General features: G+C 38.3%; 1 protein-coding gene across 1 annotated transcript in view; it reads left to right on the top strand.

Moving 5' to 3' along the window:
• The window catches only part of MTHFD2L (methylenetetrahydrofolate dehydrogenase (NADP+ dependent) 2 like), a 44358-nt gene extending 32301 nt beyond the window's left edge, over positions 1 to 12057 (top strand). Inside the window, exons 7-8 of the mRNA XM_072406811.1 lie at positions 5902 to 6027; positions 10032 to 12057. Of these exons, the coding sequence (XP_072262912.1) occupies positions 5902 to 6027; positions 10032 to 10144 (239 nt within the window). The 3' untranslated portion in view covers positions 10145 to 12057. The remainder of the gene's footprint in view (positions 1 to 5901; positions 6028 to 10031) is intronic.
• Positions 12058 to 18327: the final 6270 nt, after the last annotated feature.

The following is an 18327-nucleotide window of genomic DNA, read 5'->3' as shown; positions in this document are numbered from 1 at the left end:
AGGGAGTAACAGTATATACCGTCCTCAGTACTGACACCAGGGAGTAACAGTATATACCGTCCTCAGTACTGACACCAGGGAGTAACAGTATATACTGTCCTCAGTACTGACACCAGGGAGTAACAGTATATACCGTCCTCAGTACTGACATCAGGGAGTAACAGCAGCTTGCGCTGCCTGACACCAGCCAAACTCCCCCCCCACTTTTTCTTTTCCCATGTTGTTCTAACCTCTATCCTTCCCCTAACGTGTTCCCCATACACCATCCCCCCACCCCTCCCCCCAGGCCACCAAACATTTACCTGGCAGCCCCATTCTTCTGGGGCTTGCCAGCTGGTCCCTTGGACCCTGGGGACCTGGCCGCGTCACCTGTGACATCACTTCTGGTCCTGGGGATCCTGCACGCAATATCCCAGTAGATAATAGATAGGTGAAGCCTACACAACCCAGGCCTGCTTACAGTAGATCGGGGGCTGCGCCCCCTGTCGGCCACAGCCCCTATGTGCAACGCAGCCAGCCAGAGGGGGCCCACATAATGAAGGGACCCCTGCTTCAAGAGAGGTGCCAGGCCTGCAGGCCTCTCTCCCAGGGGATCAGGGGCTGCCCACCCTGACAGCTGCAGCCCCTACCCCAAAGCTCAGCAACAGACAGGGGATTCATCCCTAGACTGCTCCCTGCCTGAGACTCCCTTAACCCAGCTGCTAGCTAGAAGGGGCCCTTAAAGGGCTCCCAGGTATTCCCCAAGTCCCCTGAAAAAAAAAAAAAAGCAAGGGGGGATCAGGCTTCACCCGATGAAGACTATGCCTCCTAAGCTGGGCTAAGAGGCCCTGAAATTCCCTCTCCTTACCTGTGTCCTAACAGAAACTTTCTCTTACTTCTTACTACATTTTAACAACCCTTAACACCCCTGGTCTACGCCTCCCACCCCTGTCATGTAGGCCCTTGGCCTACATTTTTACGGCTTCAGGCCTCCCTGAACGTCCACTCAGGAGGAGGACAGCACAGTGGGATAACGAATGTTTAACCTCCCCCTTCCCTCTCCATTGAACAGAACGTCACTATGTGTGCAGTTCTCATTCATTCATCTGTAATTGGATTCACAGAGGATATTTTCCAATGACAATCATCTGCTGTCTGTAGGAGGCTTTATTCTAAAAATTATAATGTACTAATTGTCTTTATTTTTATTAGAGCATTTAAATATTCATTGAAAATCCTAATCTGAAAAAATGGGCCTTACATGTAAAGTTCATTGTATGATAGTTTATTTGTATGTAGAGCTTCCAAAAGTGCTACACTCCCAGCTTTCTTCACTTTACACACCCTAAATAATTGCAAAGAAAGGGAACTCCATGAATCAACTCCCACATCGCAGGAGCGTTAGTTATGGGAAACACAAACTTCCTGTAATCATAAAGCACACCTGTCACTCTCACCCGAGCAGCCTTGGCATGTTTGGTATCAAAAGCAACCCTGGCATATAAAACTTCATCCCATAGTTTTCTGTGAGTTCCAACTTTGCAAAGTCTAGTAGAACAATTACATTTATAAATAAACAATTTTTAAGACTTCTTTTTATATGTTGGTATATTGCTGTTACTTTTTTTTTAACATGTGGTAATCCACTGAATGTACAAGTAGGCTAATATGCAACGTAACTATGTGGGGACCCAGGTTTCTCAAAAACATCTTGGAGTCTAGCAGTTAAGAGTTAGCTCCCAAGAGATATGAGAAAGAAAGGAGGGGTAGTAGGTATGGGAGTGTCAGGGTGAAGCCAAGGAGGCCTAGTATTTCATTCTTAGGCAGTTAGTGTTTTACCCAGGTTTCCCAAATGCTATTGAACTTGGCTTGTGAGGGTACCTGATTTTCCACATCCTCTAAAGCAGCAGTCGCCAACCAGGGGTCCATGGACCTGGCCCCTGCACCCCACCCTCCAGCGGAATCAGGTGAAGGACCCCGCATGGGAGGGTGCATCGGCCAGAGCCACGACCCATGTCTCCCGGCTCAAAGCGGTGGGTTGTGGCATCATGACGTCACCGGAGCCCGTGAGTTTAGTGGTCCGTAGGTCCAAAAAGGTTGGCAACCACTGCTCTAAAGCAGTGTTTTAGATCCCAACCAGGATTCTGTGGGATCTTAAGGTTCCTCCAGAGGCTGCTAGTGGCTCCTTTAGCAATGAGCAAATTAAACCTGTCAGGTCAGTGATGCCAGTAATATGGCTATCCATAAGGATGGCATACCTCTCACTGGTCAGCAGTGTAACAGGCATTCTTCTCACTTACCACCACACAAATGTACTATGAGCTGTGATATTAGTTATTATAGGAAAGGTTCCCTGAAGACCTTGAAGTTATTTCAATGGTCCCCCATGTTAAAAGAGGGAGGAACACTGATCTAAAGCAAGCAGGAAGAGCAGAGTCAGGCAATATTTCTCAATATGAGAGGGTACCAAGTACCAGAGACAAGTGAGCAAATGGTAGAACAAGATTATGAGGTTTGTCATATTTGACTCCATTCATTCACTTCAAATCATATTCTAAATAAAAATAATCTTTTTTTTATACACTCATTGTAACTACCTGACGCTGTACTGATGTCAGCATCCTTTTATCCCTCTTAGAGAAGTCATTGGAAGAAAAAGGGGCAGCAATAGGAAGTAACAAGATGTTGAGAAAGGAACATATTGATAGAAGGAGAAAACAGAATGAGAAGACTTCATGACTTATTAGGTTGTTACTACTCCTTCACAGGGTATGTAGCAGCATAGGCCCAGTGAGTTACCACAATTGTATTCCTTAACTGTCAAAGGGAAATTGGTTTTATCTTCCTGGCTGGCAGAGGTGTGTAAATCACAAAAAGGGCTGGACTGAATACAAATCCTTTGGCCCAGGAATTTTTTTTAGAGTTTTCTCAACAGAGCAGACAATTAAGTGATGAGAGATAGTTTTCCAAACTAAACGTCATTGTGATGTTTAGATTTGTGTGTAAACTAGAAGTCTTATTTAGTCTTAAAAATTACCTGTAATATTACATATTTACATGACTTAAACTACTATGCCTATTTTGATTTTTTAATTTAACCATAATACATAAAAACAAACCACTATACGTTCCATTGTTAAGATAGTGTTTAAGTTTATAAAGAATTAATCTTTGCTGTGTAACATGTAGGACAGTTTAACAAGACCGAAGGGTACTTTGAGGAGTAGGAACATAAAGTACATTTTGATATGTATTTTTCTGACAGTATGGGGTAAAGGACACAATTGAAAAACATATACTTTCCTTTAGCTGTTGTAAATATTTCTGTCTTGAAATGATCAAGTTAACAATATGTTTTGTTTTGGTAGAACAGTGGCCCAGAAGCTAGCAGTCTGCCACAGGATCCGAAAAAGGCTTACATTTTGGCCAAGACACTTTATGCCCATGTTTGCAAGGGGTCACTCTAGTTTCATCCCAAAAACATACAGTCTAAGAGGCTTCTCCCTAAAATGCCTTGGGCTATGTTTTTGATTATGGTAGACATCTCTGGTTAGTGACATCTCTATATAAATGCACAAAAACAGTCATTTAAGTCGCCTGTTTTGCTATTTCATGCTAGCGTTTCAGATCCTGCACCTATCTTTTGGCACACAAAATATTCACATGCATCACGCTGCATATTTCTATTACCTAGGGAATACATTTTTTGTTTAGTTAGATCTTACACTTTCTTTTTTACTAATTTTTGGGTGGCATTTTGTAGCTCTCCAAGAGTTTCTGGGCCATTTCTGTGTAATTATTTGCTTGCGTGTTTTCAAGAAAGTCCTTGACAATGGCTTTGAAAGATAACCAAGCATTCTTTTCGACTTCAGACATTTTACTGATTAAATCTTCATCTTTGATGAGCTGCTGAATCTGTGGACCATCAAACACACCGGCATTTATTTTTTTAAATGACAGGCTAGGAAATGCCAAAATGAGGTACTTGAGATAGTCTCCTTCAGTTGGCAAAGCTTTAAAAAAAAGGTTTATCAGACCCCGTTTCATGTGCAGAGGCGGGAATATAATATTCTTCAAAAAGTGGCTCATGTTGAATGTTTGGATCACCTGGTTTTAGGGCAGATCTTGGAGGCCAATTTCTTTTCACCCAATGCCTCCCACGAGCTCTGCTGTCCCACATGCACAGATAACAGGGATACTTGGTGTATCCGTGTTGCTGACCTAGAAGGAAGCATACCATTTTAAGATCAACACAGATGACCCAGTTGTGTTGGTGATATTGCAACAACTCAATGACTCTCTTTATGTCTGCATATTCTTCACAAAGAGAAACTGAATGGCCAATTGGAACTGACCCAAATGTATTGCCATTGTGAAGGAGGACACACTTTAAGCTCACTTTAAGCTTTAAAATATGCCAAATAGGCTTGCTCTACAAATGTGCTGATGTTTTCCCTTTTGACTGCGAATGGTGAAACTGCCACAGATAAATCAAAATTAATTGGGGTTGTTTAGGCAATTAGGACGAGAAACAGCAGAGACAGACATAATCTAAAAGAAAAAAAAACGTGTGTAAGTAGAAAATTAAATTTTGTTTATTCACTACGTAGAGCAGCACACAACCTCTGACCACACTGTCTTGCATGTAAATGAATAGCCTATACAAATCCATGCTACAGTAATCGCATTATTAAAAGTGGTAGAGAAAAAACCTGACGTGATAAAAGAAAACTAACTGCACTTTCAGAATCAGCATACCTATTTTAGTGTAAATAAACTTAAAATTGAAGTAAAAAACAAATTGTTCAAAACTTTTCCCCAGTGTTATTGCAGTTATTGATTCTCGCTGATTGTGCAGTAGGAGCATTTTCACTGTTTGCACATATATTCAGCCACAGGCTTACCTTTATTATTTTAAGGGGAAGCTTATCATCCAAACAAGCATCAATGGCTGTCATAAATGCCAATGTAGAATGTCTTATTTGCTCACTAATGTACTATAGCTCCACCCGTACTCCTTTTGACTTTTCACACAATTTGATCATCATCTTTCCTAAGAAATATACTAACACTTTAGGCTGTTTGATCTTCTTTGATCAGAGGCCTGCAGGCCTCTCTCCCAGGGGATCAGGGGCTGCCCACCCTGACAGCTTCAGCCCCTACCCCAAAGCTCAGCAACGGACAGAAATTCGTCCCTAGACTGCTCTCCGCCTGATACTCCCTTAACCCAGCTGCTAGCAAGAAGGGGCCCCTAAGGGCTCCCAGGTATTCCCTGAGTCTCCTGAAAAAAAAAGGGGGGGGGGATCAGGCTCCCCAGGCACACTGAAGGCTGTGCCTCCGAGGCTGCAACCCTGCTAACCTAACCGAGGGGGGAGATTCACAAAATCCACCCCCCTCCCACACCCAGCTAACCTGACATGCAGCCAGGCTTCACCCGAGGCTTCTGCCTCCTAAGCTGGGCTAAGTGGCCCTGAAATTCCCCCTCCCTCTGTACATGCGTGGGAAGCCGGGTGTAACTCAAAGGGGGAGAAACCTCCCCCAGTGTGACACGATTGTGACATAACCCCACCCACTCTCTCATTGCAGATCTGAGCCTAACATGGGAGAGTGGGCGGGTTGCGTCCAGGGTTTTATCTGCGGACCACTGGTTGGCGACTGCTGGGTTGGAGCAGATAAAGATGAATAGGCAAAATTACAGATTTTCTTGAAGGTACTATTGTTGGGTAAAGAAAAGAATGGTTGTGTAATGAGGCTTCACTTCTTAAGCTAAATTGACATTTGTAAATTGAATACATTTTCCAATGCACACAGAACATTCATTTTTTTTTTCTTCATGTGGCTGATTTGTAATGATCAATATGGGTACTTTTAGTAAAATCACCTGGGTTTATTATTTCTAATTATCTTTTTTTTTCACTGTAGGTATTCCAAAACTGATCACAGCAGATATGATTAAAGAAGGGGTTGCTATAATAGATGTTGGTATCAATCACATAGAAGATCCAGCTACAGGAAAAACCATTATGGTGGGGGACGTGGATTTTGAAGGTAAGCATCACAAAATATAAATAGGACACATTTTATGCATGATTTGACACCATGACATGACACCATCTACACTGTAACTTTTTTGGGGTCAGTACCAGTAAAAATCTAGGTTATGTGTAACTCAGCATGGATCAAAAAGCCAGCAAAGAGTTATTCAATCCAAATTCTAGCTCCAAAAACACTTTCCAACTAAGGGTGAGCGTAACAGAAAAAAATGTTGGATTGATTTGGCATGTGCAGCTCTGTGTATTTGGAAAAGAAGATTGCAAAAAGGCAAAAAAGTATGTTTTTTTTCCCAGAAAGGACTAACTAACAGAAAAGGGCACCTTAGGGAGCCTAATTTATATAATTCCTGACAACATCCCTAACCCTCTTCAGAAAAGGTTGGCACTTACATATACAAACTCAGAGCTTGTAAAGCCTAAATTCTGATGTAAGGTTGAAATAGCTCCATTTTGAATTGCAATTCACTCAGACTGGAACTATCTGACCACCATTATTTCCAACATAGGTTTGTGTTTTTTATATATTTACAAACATAGACCCACAATGCTGCCGCAAGGCACCCCTGGAAAATGTGATCCTTAATTCCATACTATAGTATCTGATCTCCCAACCTGGGAGATATATACAGTATATATATAGGATTGAATTAATGATGAACGAATGGAGAGCAGGCTTACATTAGAGATAGTCTGATCCTCTATAAAGGAAACCTGTACTAAAAAAATATGGAAACTTCAATACTAAATAAACTATTAAAAGAACAATAAAACTAGAAACCCCAATCTGAATGGAGGATGCAACGAGCGAGTACTCAAAAGATTAGAAAAGTAGTGTAAAAGTAGTGTACTTCAAAGCATACCAAAACAGCAGCAGGACTGACATTTTGGGGACTCGTTGCACATTACTCCTGGACAAAGAGTACCTTTTAATACCCAAAGCATTTACTACAGCATAGGTTTCCATAATATCCTTTAAACAAACAGTTATTCCAGGTAGATAAAACACTGATAAAACACATAAAATCAGTTTAGGTTAGCAAAATGATAATATTTTTTGCAAACCTTGTATGCTGCTACCTAAAATTATAGTCCTCTTTCAATGAAACTTTGTAGATTTTTGTGTTTTATGGGTTTCTGCTGTTGAAGAGATTTTACAAAAGAAAAAAAAAACATTTAGGGGGTCTATTTGTAAAGCAGTGAATCTGACATTATCTGAAACATTCCCTGGTGAAGTCAATTAATGGCATTGTAGCACATGGACCTGGAAGATTTAAACCTAATCAGCCCTAAAAAAAATCCTTCATCCTCTTCTTACCATAGCCCATTTTTCACTTTTTCCAAATTTTCATTGGTATTCCCTAGTTTTTTCAGTATCTAACATTTGCTTAGTTTTGTACCAGGATTACAATATAAATTTCTTTCCTATAGTTTTTGTTTTTATTTCTGGATAGAAGCCTTGTCATGTGTTACTGCCATCCTCGCTGACTAGTCTTTTACCAGAGAGAAAGTGAAGGAACTTTTTTTTTACTATATTTCTAACAATTATCAGGCGGTGTCATACCACTCTAAGGGTAGGTTCAGACTTGCCTTTGGAAAGAGCAATCCCTCATGGCTCTGGAAGGCTGCCACCTTGCCAGCTGCTCAGTCACTCACACCACAGAGCTGGTTTTTAAAAAGCAGACTTTGCACATTTGACATTTGGCAGCAGTGAGCTGTACCCATTCATTCTCTATGGGTCTGCCACAGGTGGAATCTCCTCCAAGACAGCAGTTCACCGACATGGGAAAGCAGTAACTGCACTGCAACCTCATGGCCAGTTTGAACCATGACTGGTCTGATAGTCCATGTGCATGTACTGTAAATTGTCCAATTGGTGGAACCTGGGTGAAAACATTTATTAATAGACCGCTAAAAAGAACAACACCCAGCTTAATAAAGCTGGCATGAATGAACCTTAAACCGCATACACATGTGCAATTCTTGTCGTTGGAAAGGATCTTTCACGATCCTTTCCAGCGATAAGAACCGCAAGATGCATGAACGAGTGCTGTACATACAGCACCGTTCTGCTCTATGGAGAGGGGAGGGGGAGAGCGACGGAGCGGCACCCTGGTGTGCGCTCTTCCCCTTCCCTTGCATTAGGATCACTCGTCGTTCATCGTTCGTGGATCCACCAAGGGGGATCCACGGACAATGAACGACGTGGGCTGTACACACGCCAGATTCTCGCCCAATATCCTGCAGATGCCGATTATCGGGCGAGAAAAATTTACTCACTTACTATGAAAAAACATCTTATATCTCCATGCAACACACTAAGCCCCCGTAAGTGACTTCTGTGCTTTTATATAGGGAGTGTCTCAGAACACATAACCCCTTCTGAGTGGATGATGCCAAGGGCAAGAGGAGATCTACTGCAGTATAGCAATGAAATTATGTAAACAGGAAGCACAATGTTTTATAATGTATCAATATTTCAAAGCAGAATTCAAGTTCCGCTTTTTAAAATTCAGATCAGGCAAGGCTATATTGCAGAAAGGGACAAGCAATAAGCATTCTTAACTGTCTGATCACTGTCCTAATTTGTCAAAACGACTCTTCCCCTTGGTTGCCCTTTTGCAATAAAAGACCTACCTGGTCACAATTTTTACATTTTTGGGTTTAGTTCCTCTCTAACAACAAAATATTGCGCATTTCTGCCTTCAGCAAACTGTCTGCTGCAAATCTCAGTTCAGAGGAATTGTATATCTCAAAATATATTGCATAATTGATATGAATATTCTATTTCCTACCTGCAGGAACATCAATCAGTAAATATTCTTCAAGAAAAAAAGATATAACCTGATTATATACATTGCATTATGACTCATGCAATGTTCTAATGTTTCTATGCTCTTCTTTTCAACAAGTTTCAACGATATCAGCAAAATACCTTTCATTTTTCCTTTTTTCATTATATTTCAAAAATGAATATGTAAATATTTCCACTGAAGCTAGGAGACATGGCAAAACCAAATATTTTCATGCCCACATCCACTGCCTATGTACAGTAGATAAGGTGTTGATTACTTTAATGTAATATGATAAATGGAAGATGATTCTGATTTCTCATTGCGAGTGGCTAATTTAAATGAAGAGCTAAGAATCTTTGCTCAAAGATTTCCTTTATTTAAAAAGAATATTTCTGTGCATTTTATATACCCTTGCATGTTCAGATACTTTTCACATGATGATTGGAGTGAGACAAGGAAAATTTCCTCAGACTATAGTTTTAAATTTGTCTTGATTTATAAGAGGAACATGCCTATTGAACATGCCTACAAACAAGTGCCTTTCACGTCATAGATAGAAATTTGTGTTTTCTCAGTCTTATCCCTTACAAATGAGATTAATAGCTGAAAGCCCTGAGTTGGGTTCTGACCACAAGCAACACCTGCCTTCATTATAGAATCTGTGTCTCCAAACAATTGGTCCTCGTTGTATTAAGTGAAAATTGAACCCCATTACAGTTTTTTAGAAGAGCAGCCTAGGATGACAATGCTAATATAGTTTTATTTTTACAATTTACCTAAAGAATACTATTTGTCTATATGATCCTGATGTTCATATCCATATGTATGTATATATAACTCTTGTCTAATGAGTTTTTTTATGTGCATTGTGACATTATCATTTTCCTGCCTAATACAAATATATGTAAACATTCCTTTTTTTCTCTTCCACTGTCGAGCGAAATAAATTATGTGACTTATCTTGTATGCTTTATCTCCTACTTTGCTTATTCAGTCACTAACAGAACAAAGTACAAGATCCAAAGCAACAAAATACTGTAAATTTGACTTTGCTTGTCATGGAAAGATAGTATGTTCATATAGGTTTTTGTGTTTTGCATATAATCATCACCCACAGAGCTACCCCCTTAAATTACATTTTCAAAATAATTATTTGGTGGACCTGTGTAGTATTGTTCAAATCATATTCTTTTTTTTTTCTTTTTAGGAGTTACAAAAAAAGCCAGTTTTATTACCCCTGTTCCAGGAGGTGTTGGACCAATGACTGTTGCAATGCTATTAAAGAATACATTAACAGCTGCTCAAAAATTAATTTACTAAAACCTTTTCTCTCTCTCTCTATACATAACATAATATTATATGTTAGAATTTTAGGTATATTCATAATTTTATACCGTGCAGCTGTCTTTTTTTCATTTTTCAATATTAAATATTTATGCAAAATAATACATAAAATGCATGGGAAAGCATGCATACAAGGACAAAGCCAGCAAAAGTATGAAGAGGTCACGTAGACTCTGCCTTCATACATAGGTGTGTAATTTTAAATTTAACGTCTGGTTAAATGTATTGCTTGAATACCTGACATTTTTTATCCGGTTGACTTATGCACAGATCTTTAGCTGACATTGTTTAAAGACCTGATGAAAGTCACTCCAAAGTGACAAAGGAGCTTTACACAACAGTACATCACAATTAGATATGTAGACTATACATTAAATCAGGCAAGTATTTAAGGTAACTCCAGACAGCCCTGCATGACCCTGCTCAGCAGGTAGCAGAGAATGAAACAAAATTTCAGCCATGATCTCTGCAACAAAGGTACAAATAAAATCAGCAAGGGTGGGGGCAAGGGGTACATATGTTCTTAATCAAAAGAGCTTGATTTTGGCAATGCTGGAACATTTAGACACAGAGGAGCGGGGCACCCAAGTATTTTATTTAGCATGGGCCCCAGAAATTTCTGATGGATGCCCTGAAAATCTGAATGAGAAAAACTATCTCTAATGACTGCTTATTTATAGGTTTCTGAAGTAAATAGATTTTTAAGACAATATTTTTAAATAAAAAGCACATGGCTGTATAGTCATGCAAAGGAGCTTACCAATCAGGTCCAGCATGTAGAAAAAAACTGTTCACCCAAAACTCGATTTCATAAGCAACACTCCGACAACAGTATTATTTTGCTTAATGAATGGGATGATCAGTTTCCAAATCCAACACGTATATTGTCATTTTTCTAGTATTTCTATATAAGATTTGGCCTTTTCAGTATGTGGTTGATTGTGGAAAACAATGACCTATACTAACTTGAAATTAAACTTGTTAGGTTACTTTTTTTGTCTGTGTGTATTTCCTTTACAATCAAATACAGATTTGCTGCCCGAATTTGCTTGTATAGCTTTTTGTTTGATTAGCCTACCCGTTTCCTAAATTCCTTAGATATTTTCAAATGCAGTCGTTTGCAAGGTGAAACTAAATGTGGATCAAAAATACAGTAGCTGCTGACATTAGTAAACAGATTCCGTGTTCTTGACTGATTTTCTTGAAAAGCTGCTTCATATTGCTGAAGTCTGTTGTGTACAAAGTTTTGGGCATTTGATCTGCAGCTGACATCCTTCTGAACTGCCAGTTTCCAAAGTGGGTTTCCCATTTTCTTGCATAATGCAAAACCTATTTTATTATTTTTATTACTAAACTTTTTTTTTTTTAATACACTCTATAATTTACTAGGATATGTGTAGCGCAGACCACATTTTATGGCCCTTCTATAAAAGAAAGTTGTGTTATAGAACCTGACGTGACCTGCAGATATTTCCCTGCTTAACACAACAGAGAGAGCCTAATAGTTTTATTAGATTCCATTCTTTTTTTGTATTTTGTTTATAGCAAGGCTGGTACAGTGAAATGAACAAACAAACTAAAAAATGGAAAGCGCATTAAAGCTGTTTTTTTATACATACATCCATGTGATTACCAATAGCATCAACCACACAAAAGTTTTTGGTGTAGTCTGCCTTCTCTATTTAAACTATGCATTGGCAGCTCTTTCTGCCAAGATTATTTTCAAGGTGATAATACTTAAGTAAAATATGGCTTCTTTTTTTACATTTACTAATGGATTTCATTTTATATGTTCGTGTAAGATATTTGATGCACCTATTCAAATAGTAATTACTTTGTAATTTGCCTCATTGTATAATTTCTATCATTCAGCAAACACAAAAAATGTGGGGATTGTGAAATAAATTCATAGCATATGTGTGCAGTGCTTGTTGAAAAAATATTCTATGCAATAAAATTTAAATTGAAAAGAAATAGTAATTACGAATGATTGCTTACTTTCTAATTCTGCAGTCTTAGTCTCCAGTCTAAGTTTAACTTGTATGGTATGGTACCTTCATAGATATATATATTTTCTTTCACCTATTGTATCTCCATCTATCATTTCCCTCTTCATCTTCTTTAAGCTCTACCTTTGCTTCCCAATATCCTAATCTTTCTTTTTCCCTATTTGATCTACGGTTGTCTATATCATTGTAAACATCCCCTTTTCCTTATCCAAAAAATATTTTCTTCCTTTATATATAATTGCTGGTACCCATTCAATATAACTGGATCACGGTAAGTTGCCATATGAATAACATAATTTTGTATACATTACACTTAGAAAATAATTGCAACATTTCAGAGGTAATGTTTCCTATATCAGACATACATAAGATACCAAACAAGAAAAGGAATCTCTAAGGCCCTAAATCCATGCTTGTTAAGCGCCAATTCTCCAATCTAACGTTGTACTCTTCACTTATAGCAAGCCATCTCAGCCTTTGAAGGCTGGTTGTACCATTCCAGTTCTCTGTTGCCCTCAGGATATATTTGTACAAAAGATGATGTCTGGGAAACAAGTGTTGACGATGGACTAGGAGCCCATTGAACTAGAGTCCGAAATGCCACCCTTCTAGACAGCTCAAAAGATTACTGCTGTCATCCTACTGGCTTGCCAAATGGTGTTGAACCAGGTAACAAACCAGGCAAAATTAGATGGGTCAATCAGCTGAAACTAAAGAAACCCCTAACAACCACTAGAGGTACTCCAGGTTTCCACAGAACCCTGGTTGAAAATGGCTAGCTTTAAAAATATCAAAGTTAAAGTTATCAAAGAACATGTAGGCCTAAAGTAGAAAAGTAAAAATTGTTTTGCTCCATAAGTGGTGCAAAAATGAGAGCTGAAATGGATAAATTCTATTGACACTACCAGCTAAATTCAATTTTATCCAAACTAGCCCTGAGCCCTAGCTATAGGTCAGCCACTGGGTTTATGATGTTTAACAGGGGTCAGCAAACTTTTATGGCTACTAGGCCATTTCAGGAGGTCAGGAAGGCACACTTGGCCGGACTCTCTCTCGAGTCCCACGCTGATGGTTCTGCTCTATGGAAAGGGGAGGGGGAGAATGATGGAGAGGCACCCCGCTGCACGCTCTCCCCCTTCACTTGCATTTTGTTTGTTCATTGTCTGTGGATCCGCCAGGACGGTCCTTCAGACGATGGACAACGGGCGCTGTACACATGCCAGATTCTTGTCTGATATCGGCCCTGAGCCGATTACTGGACGAGAACCATTGCAAGTGTGTACGTAGCCTTACACCTAGCTTCTGCTTTGTCTCTGCAGTCCTATCCTGCAATGCTAATTTCTCACATTTGACAAAATGGATTGTTACTTCTCTACCCTAAATATGAACTAAGTGTCCATGTAACTCTTATTAGTAGTATTGTTCTAATTTTCAAAACATTGATAAATTATATTCAAATCTTTCCTTGGCAACAAGTTATTGCAAAATAGCTACTAAATGATATCCTTACATGATTATAGTTGATTTTGATTATATATTTAGCCTGGAGCCTACATTTTATGCTTATGTTATCAAGTTGCAGGAAAAGAGTCATCAATCAAATTATAATTAATAGGTTACACAAGCTCAGGGATGCTGTTATCTAGATTTCACATGAGGAATAACATAATATTCAACCCATATGTTGAAACTGAATAAAAAAGCTTCCTTTTGTGCAAAGTTCCAAAGCATATGGAAAAATACACACCTGGGACAAGTGCTGAAATGTCCTACATAATAGCTCAAGGATATGAAAACACAAGTGCAAAAACTATAACCTAAGCTTTTTTATTTAAAGTAAACCTATCATTGAGGAAATACAACACTATCCATTATTGCTAGCACTGTCATGGAAAAATTCTGTTTTTTTTTCTAGTCACTAACCTGGAACAAATATGCAGATCTGAAAAGTAATCGAAAAGTCATCAGTCCTTATCTGTATTTCTGTTTTGCATTAATGGCAGCCTTCATGTTTTATTATATTAATATTTTCTTATAGAGAGACTTTGTTGTGAGAAACATTTGAGGGTTGCCATTTCTGTAAATGTTAGTTGCCTGGCGGTCATGCTGAAACATTTAAGACACTGACCTTGAACAAAGTAAGAGATTTTTGAAATGTCGCTGTTTGGCCATTTAATCATGAGATGTTTTTTCCAGGTTGGATACTAACAGTATTAAAGAGGAGCTCCTTCCACATTAAAAAAAACGGCACTGATAAAAAAGTTTACATGTGGTATAAATAAAAATTACACTTTCCCTTCCATGCAGTTGATCAATAGCATGTGTTCTTTAGAATTTTTCCTCTGGGTCCTCTCTCCTCCACACCCTCATGTTGATTTTTAACAGCAGCTTTTTAGGCATCTTCTTATCTTTTGTTGCGGACCCGCAATGTGGGGCAGGGGTCCCTAGTGGAGTTCACACACACCCAATTGTTGCAGTCAATGAAGACATAACATGGCTTATCAGGAGGAAAAGTCAATTGTCTAATAGGCTAAACACTCAGTATGAATGCTGTCCACCCAAACAAAATTGTGCAGATATTTTTGTTCCTTGTATCTACCAATGATAAGATTTAATGATAAGGTCATTGGATGACAGGTATCATCTTGGTTTCTGAGGGCTGTGAAAGTGCAATAACATTCAGTCTCCCCTTGTAGGCTTTTCCTAAACTGGCATTCTCTGGAGAACTAAATGTATTACTTGTGCATCCAAGTATGTTTAGTGTTTTAAGTTATTTTATTTTAACATTTTTTGTTATTTTGGGGCCACCAAACCATTTTTTTAACAATTCTGTTTTATCTGCCCAAAAAATCAGTACTGTACAAAACTGGTTCAGTAATTATAAAGATGTATTAAATTTGTGCTTTTCATTTTATTCCATTTACTAATCTTATTTTTGTTCATTAAAAAAAGGAGCTATACTATATATATTCCTGTCCACGGCCTCACCTTCACATGTATTTGAAATTTTAATTAATGTATTTGCACAAGTCATTTTACTGCGGAATCATATATCATACCTTAACATTTCATTATGCAAGAACGTGTTAACACAGGCTGAAATGCTAGAAGTGATAAAGGAATCACTTTTAAAGATGGTATCTGACCTAGGGGTCTCCCTTTCTTCCTACGCAAAATAAAAATAGTGACACAGTGATGATACAAGAATGCAGAGTTAGGGATTTTCCTTGGTGGGTGTAGGTGTAAAGGTTTTCAAAATATTGCTGACAAGTGCAAATTTTCTTAGATTTGAACACTATGGAATTCATACCTGTGCAAAATAGATTACCTGTAGAGTAAATCCTACCTTATATTAGAAGTGTAATGATGTGCTTGCAAATAACCTCAATGAAATAAATATAAATATATATATATATATATATATATATATATATATATATATATATATATATTGATATATATATTGATATATATATAAAAACAGATATATCAAGTACTCATGCCTACTTTTTTTGTGTAATTATGATAATGTGGCTCACTATATTAAGTAAAGCTGCTTCACTAGTTTTACTACAAAATATATGCTAAAATGGGCTTTATTATGATAACTTTCATAAATAAGTATAAAACTAAAACATAATCTTTAACAATATCACAGAAAAAACAGGCATTGAAAATAAAAACCAGCATGGGCATTCAAGTACTGGCACCCTAACAATGTTATTTTTCCCCTATGGGGGGCTTGAGTGGAGTAACTGGAGGGAGCACAGGCTTTCTGTAGTGACCCAACTTATTGCTGGACAATTTTACCATATGGGTATGAGCAAAGTGGTATTATACAGGCCATTTCCCTAGGCCCTCCTGCCACCTCAATGTTTTTACAAGAAGCAATGGTGAGATTAAAGTAAGTAAGGAACAGTCATCACAGGTAAGTGAGGGTGTATATGTAGATATGTAAATTGTGCGTATATGTGTGTGTGTATGTGTGCGCATAGGTGGTACTGCTCTGTTACAGTAATAAAGCAGTGATGAAAAATATCATAGAGGTTGTTGTGCACTACGTTCTCAGTACACCTGATCTCTGCACTCAGTATGTTACATACATCTAACTTGTGCACTACGTATGTTACACACACACAATCTCAGCACCCTGTTTTTTACACACTCTTTAACCACAACAAATTGCCCCTAGGTTTTTCCTAATCATACTCTTAAAGCCAGCAGTCGCCAACCATGAAAATTTTGGTGGTTCGTGGCTCTGGCCGGTGGGGGGGCAACCGCCAGAGCTGTGGACCATTTTCCCTGTACGGATTGTAGGCTCAAGGAAGTGGGGGGGTTGTGTCTCTGGACACAACCTGCCCACTCTCCCGTCGCAGGCTCAGATCTGCGTTGGGAGAGTGGGCAGGTTCTGGCATCATGATGTCACTATGGAGGAAGTTTCTTCCCCTTTGAGTGACACACGGCTCCCTGCGCATGCGCAGTCCGGAGCAAGTAAATTTAGTGGTTCCTCCACCTGAAAAGGTTGGCAACCACTGTTTTAATCTATTCCTACTATTAGGACAATTTATCTACTTGTACTCTTTGATACACATGCTGCATCATTTCTCATCTCTGGGTGTCTCAAATTCAGATCTTTAACAATTCTAGTCACACTCTTGGGACGCATTCAAAGCTTGGCTGGGGGCCCACAAATTTCTAGTTACATCTGTGCACCTCTGCACAATCTAAAAGGGTGTACTGTATATATATATACATGGCGATGTTTATTAAATACATCCATGCAATAGTTAAACTTTTCCTAATGTTTTGTCTCTGAAAAAATTATACAAATTCAGAAAATATCTGCAGATCTACCAAAATTCCAGAGAGAACTGTACTTCCTGTGCAGTCTGCCTCTGCTGCACTGGAATTCCAAACAGTGTCGTTAGCCCTGCCTAACTTCTACCCTTCTACTAGGCAGCCCAAATGTCCAAATAAAATATTATGCTGCTGCTATTAGCAAGACGATGGCTAGGCTTTGTCAACCTGAAACAAGATGTTCTTTTATTAGCAGGTTGATCTAGTAACTTTGCCATACATTTATAAAAATTACCCTTAGAAAATATGTATTATATAGAGTATATAGTAAGGTACTACCTATTCTACCTATTCTCACTATTCTATCATTGGTTCTATCTTCATCAATATATTATTTCCCTTGTGTCCAGACAAGCAAAGTCAGCCCTGAATGGAAATAATTGGAACATATCACCAAGGTACTGTAGTTGTGTGTCTGTGTGTGAGCGGTCATGGAAGGGCTATATACCTATACCTATATATACCTAAAATATAAACTAAGTTTATACTTCTGTTTATTCACACTTTTAGGTAAAACAAATTGTGGTTGATGCCCCAATTAATTGTACATTTTCAAAGGTAAGTAGAACATTCTAAACCATTATTTATCAGAGAAATACAGAAATTGTTATATAACAGAAGTAATCAAACTACTAAGTGAGTCAGAACTGGATATTCTTGCATTTTACTTTAATTGATAAATGTTATTATTGCCTAGAGGACTCATTATGCAGCCAGACAGTACTAGATTAGTACTGTACACTGAGCTCCGGTAGCATTACTCATCCTCTCTATAGGTAAGTGCCCATCCCTACCTAAGGTTACCACTCATGCATTATTAGCTAGCACATGCTATTTTTATCTTATAGTCCTCAAACTATGTATAAGTCTGAAAACAACTACTTTACAAAATGTACGGTTTTCAACATGTAAGGCTGTGAGGAGGAACTTGGAAAAAGAATCAAATATGACTATATCTTGTTATTTATCTGTGTGCAATGGTGTATGTAGCTATCAGGTCTAACTTCTGCTGCTGGATGATACATACAATGATGATGAGTGAAGATTTTAGCCATCTTTATAATCTCAGAATGAAAACAAATGCAGAAAAATCTGGTTCAACTGCCACCTATTTGCTGGGTAAATGAATGCAAATACTGTAAAAAAGTTTAATGATGGTGAGTATATGTCTATATACACTGATACCAAGAAGTGCATATAAATATTAAATAAATCAGTTAGTCAAAGACTGTAAAAATAACTACAGTGGTATGTTGGACTACCAGTGATATGGTTGTCCCAAAAGTAATCATG

This window comes from Pyxicephalus adspersus, chromosome 3 (genome assembly GCF_032062135.1).
Source record: "Pyxicephalus adspersus chromosome 3, UCB_Pads_2.0, whole genome shotgun sequence".
Classification (NCBI taxonomy): Eukaryota; Metazoa; Chordata; class Amphibia; order Anura; family Pyxicephalidae; genus Pyxicephalus; species Pyxicephalus adspersus.
The sequence above is the reverse complement of the archived record's forward strand: the minus strand, read 5'-3'. Positions and strand labels throughout refer to the sequence as shown.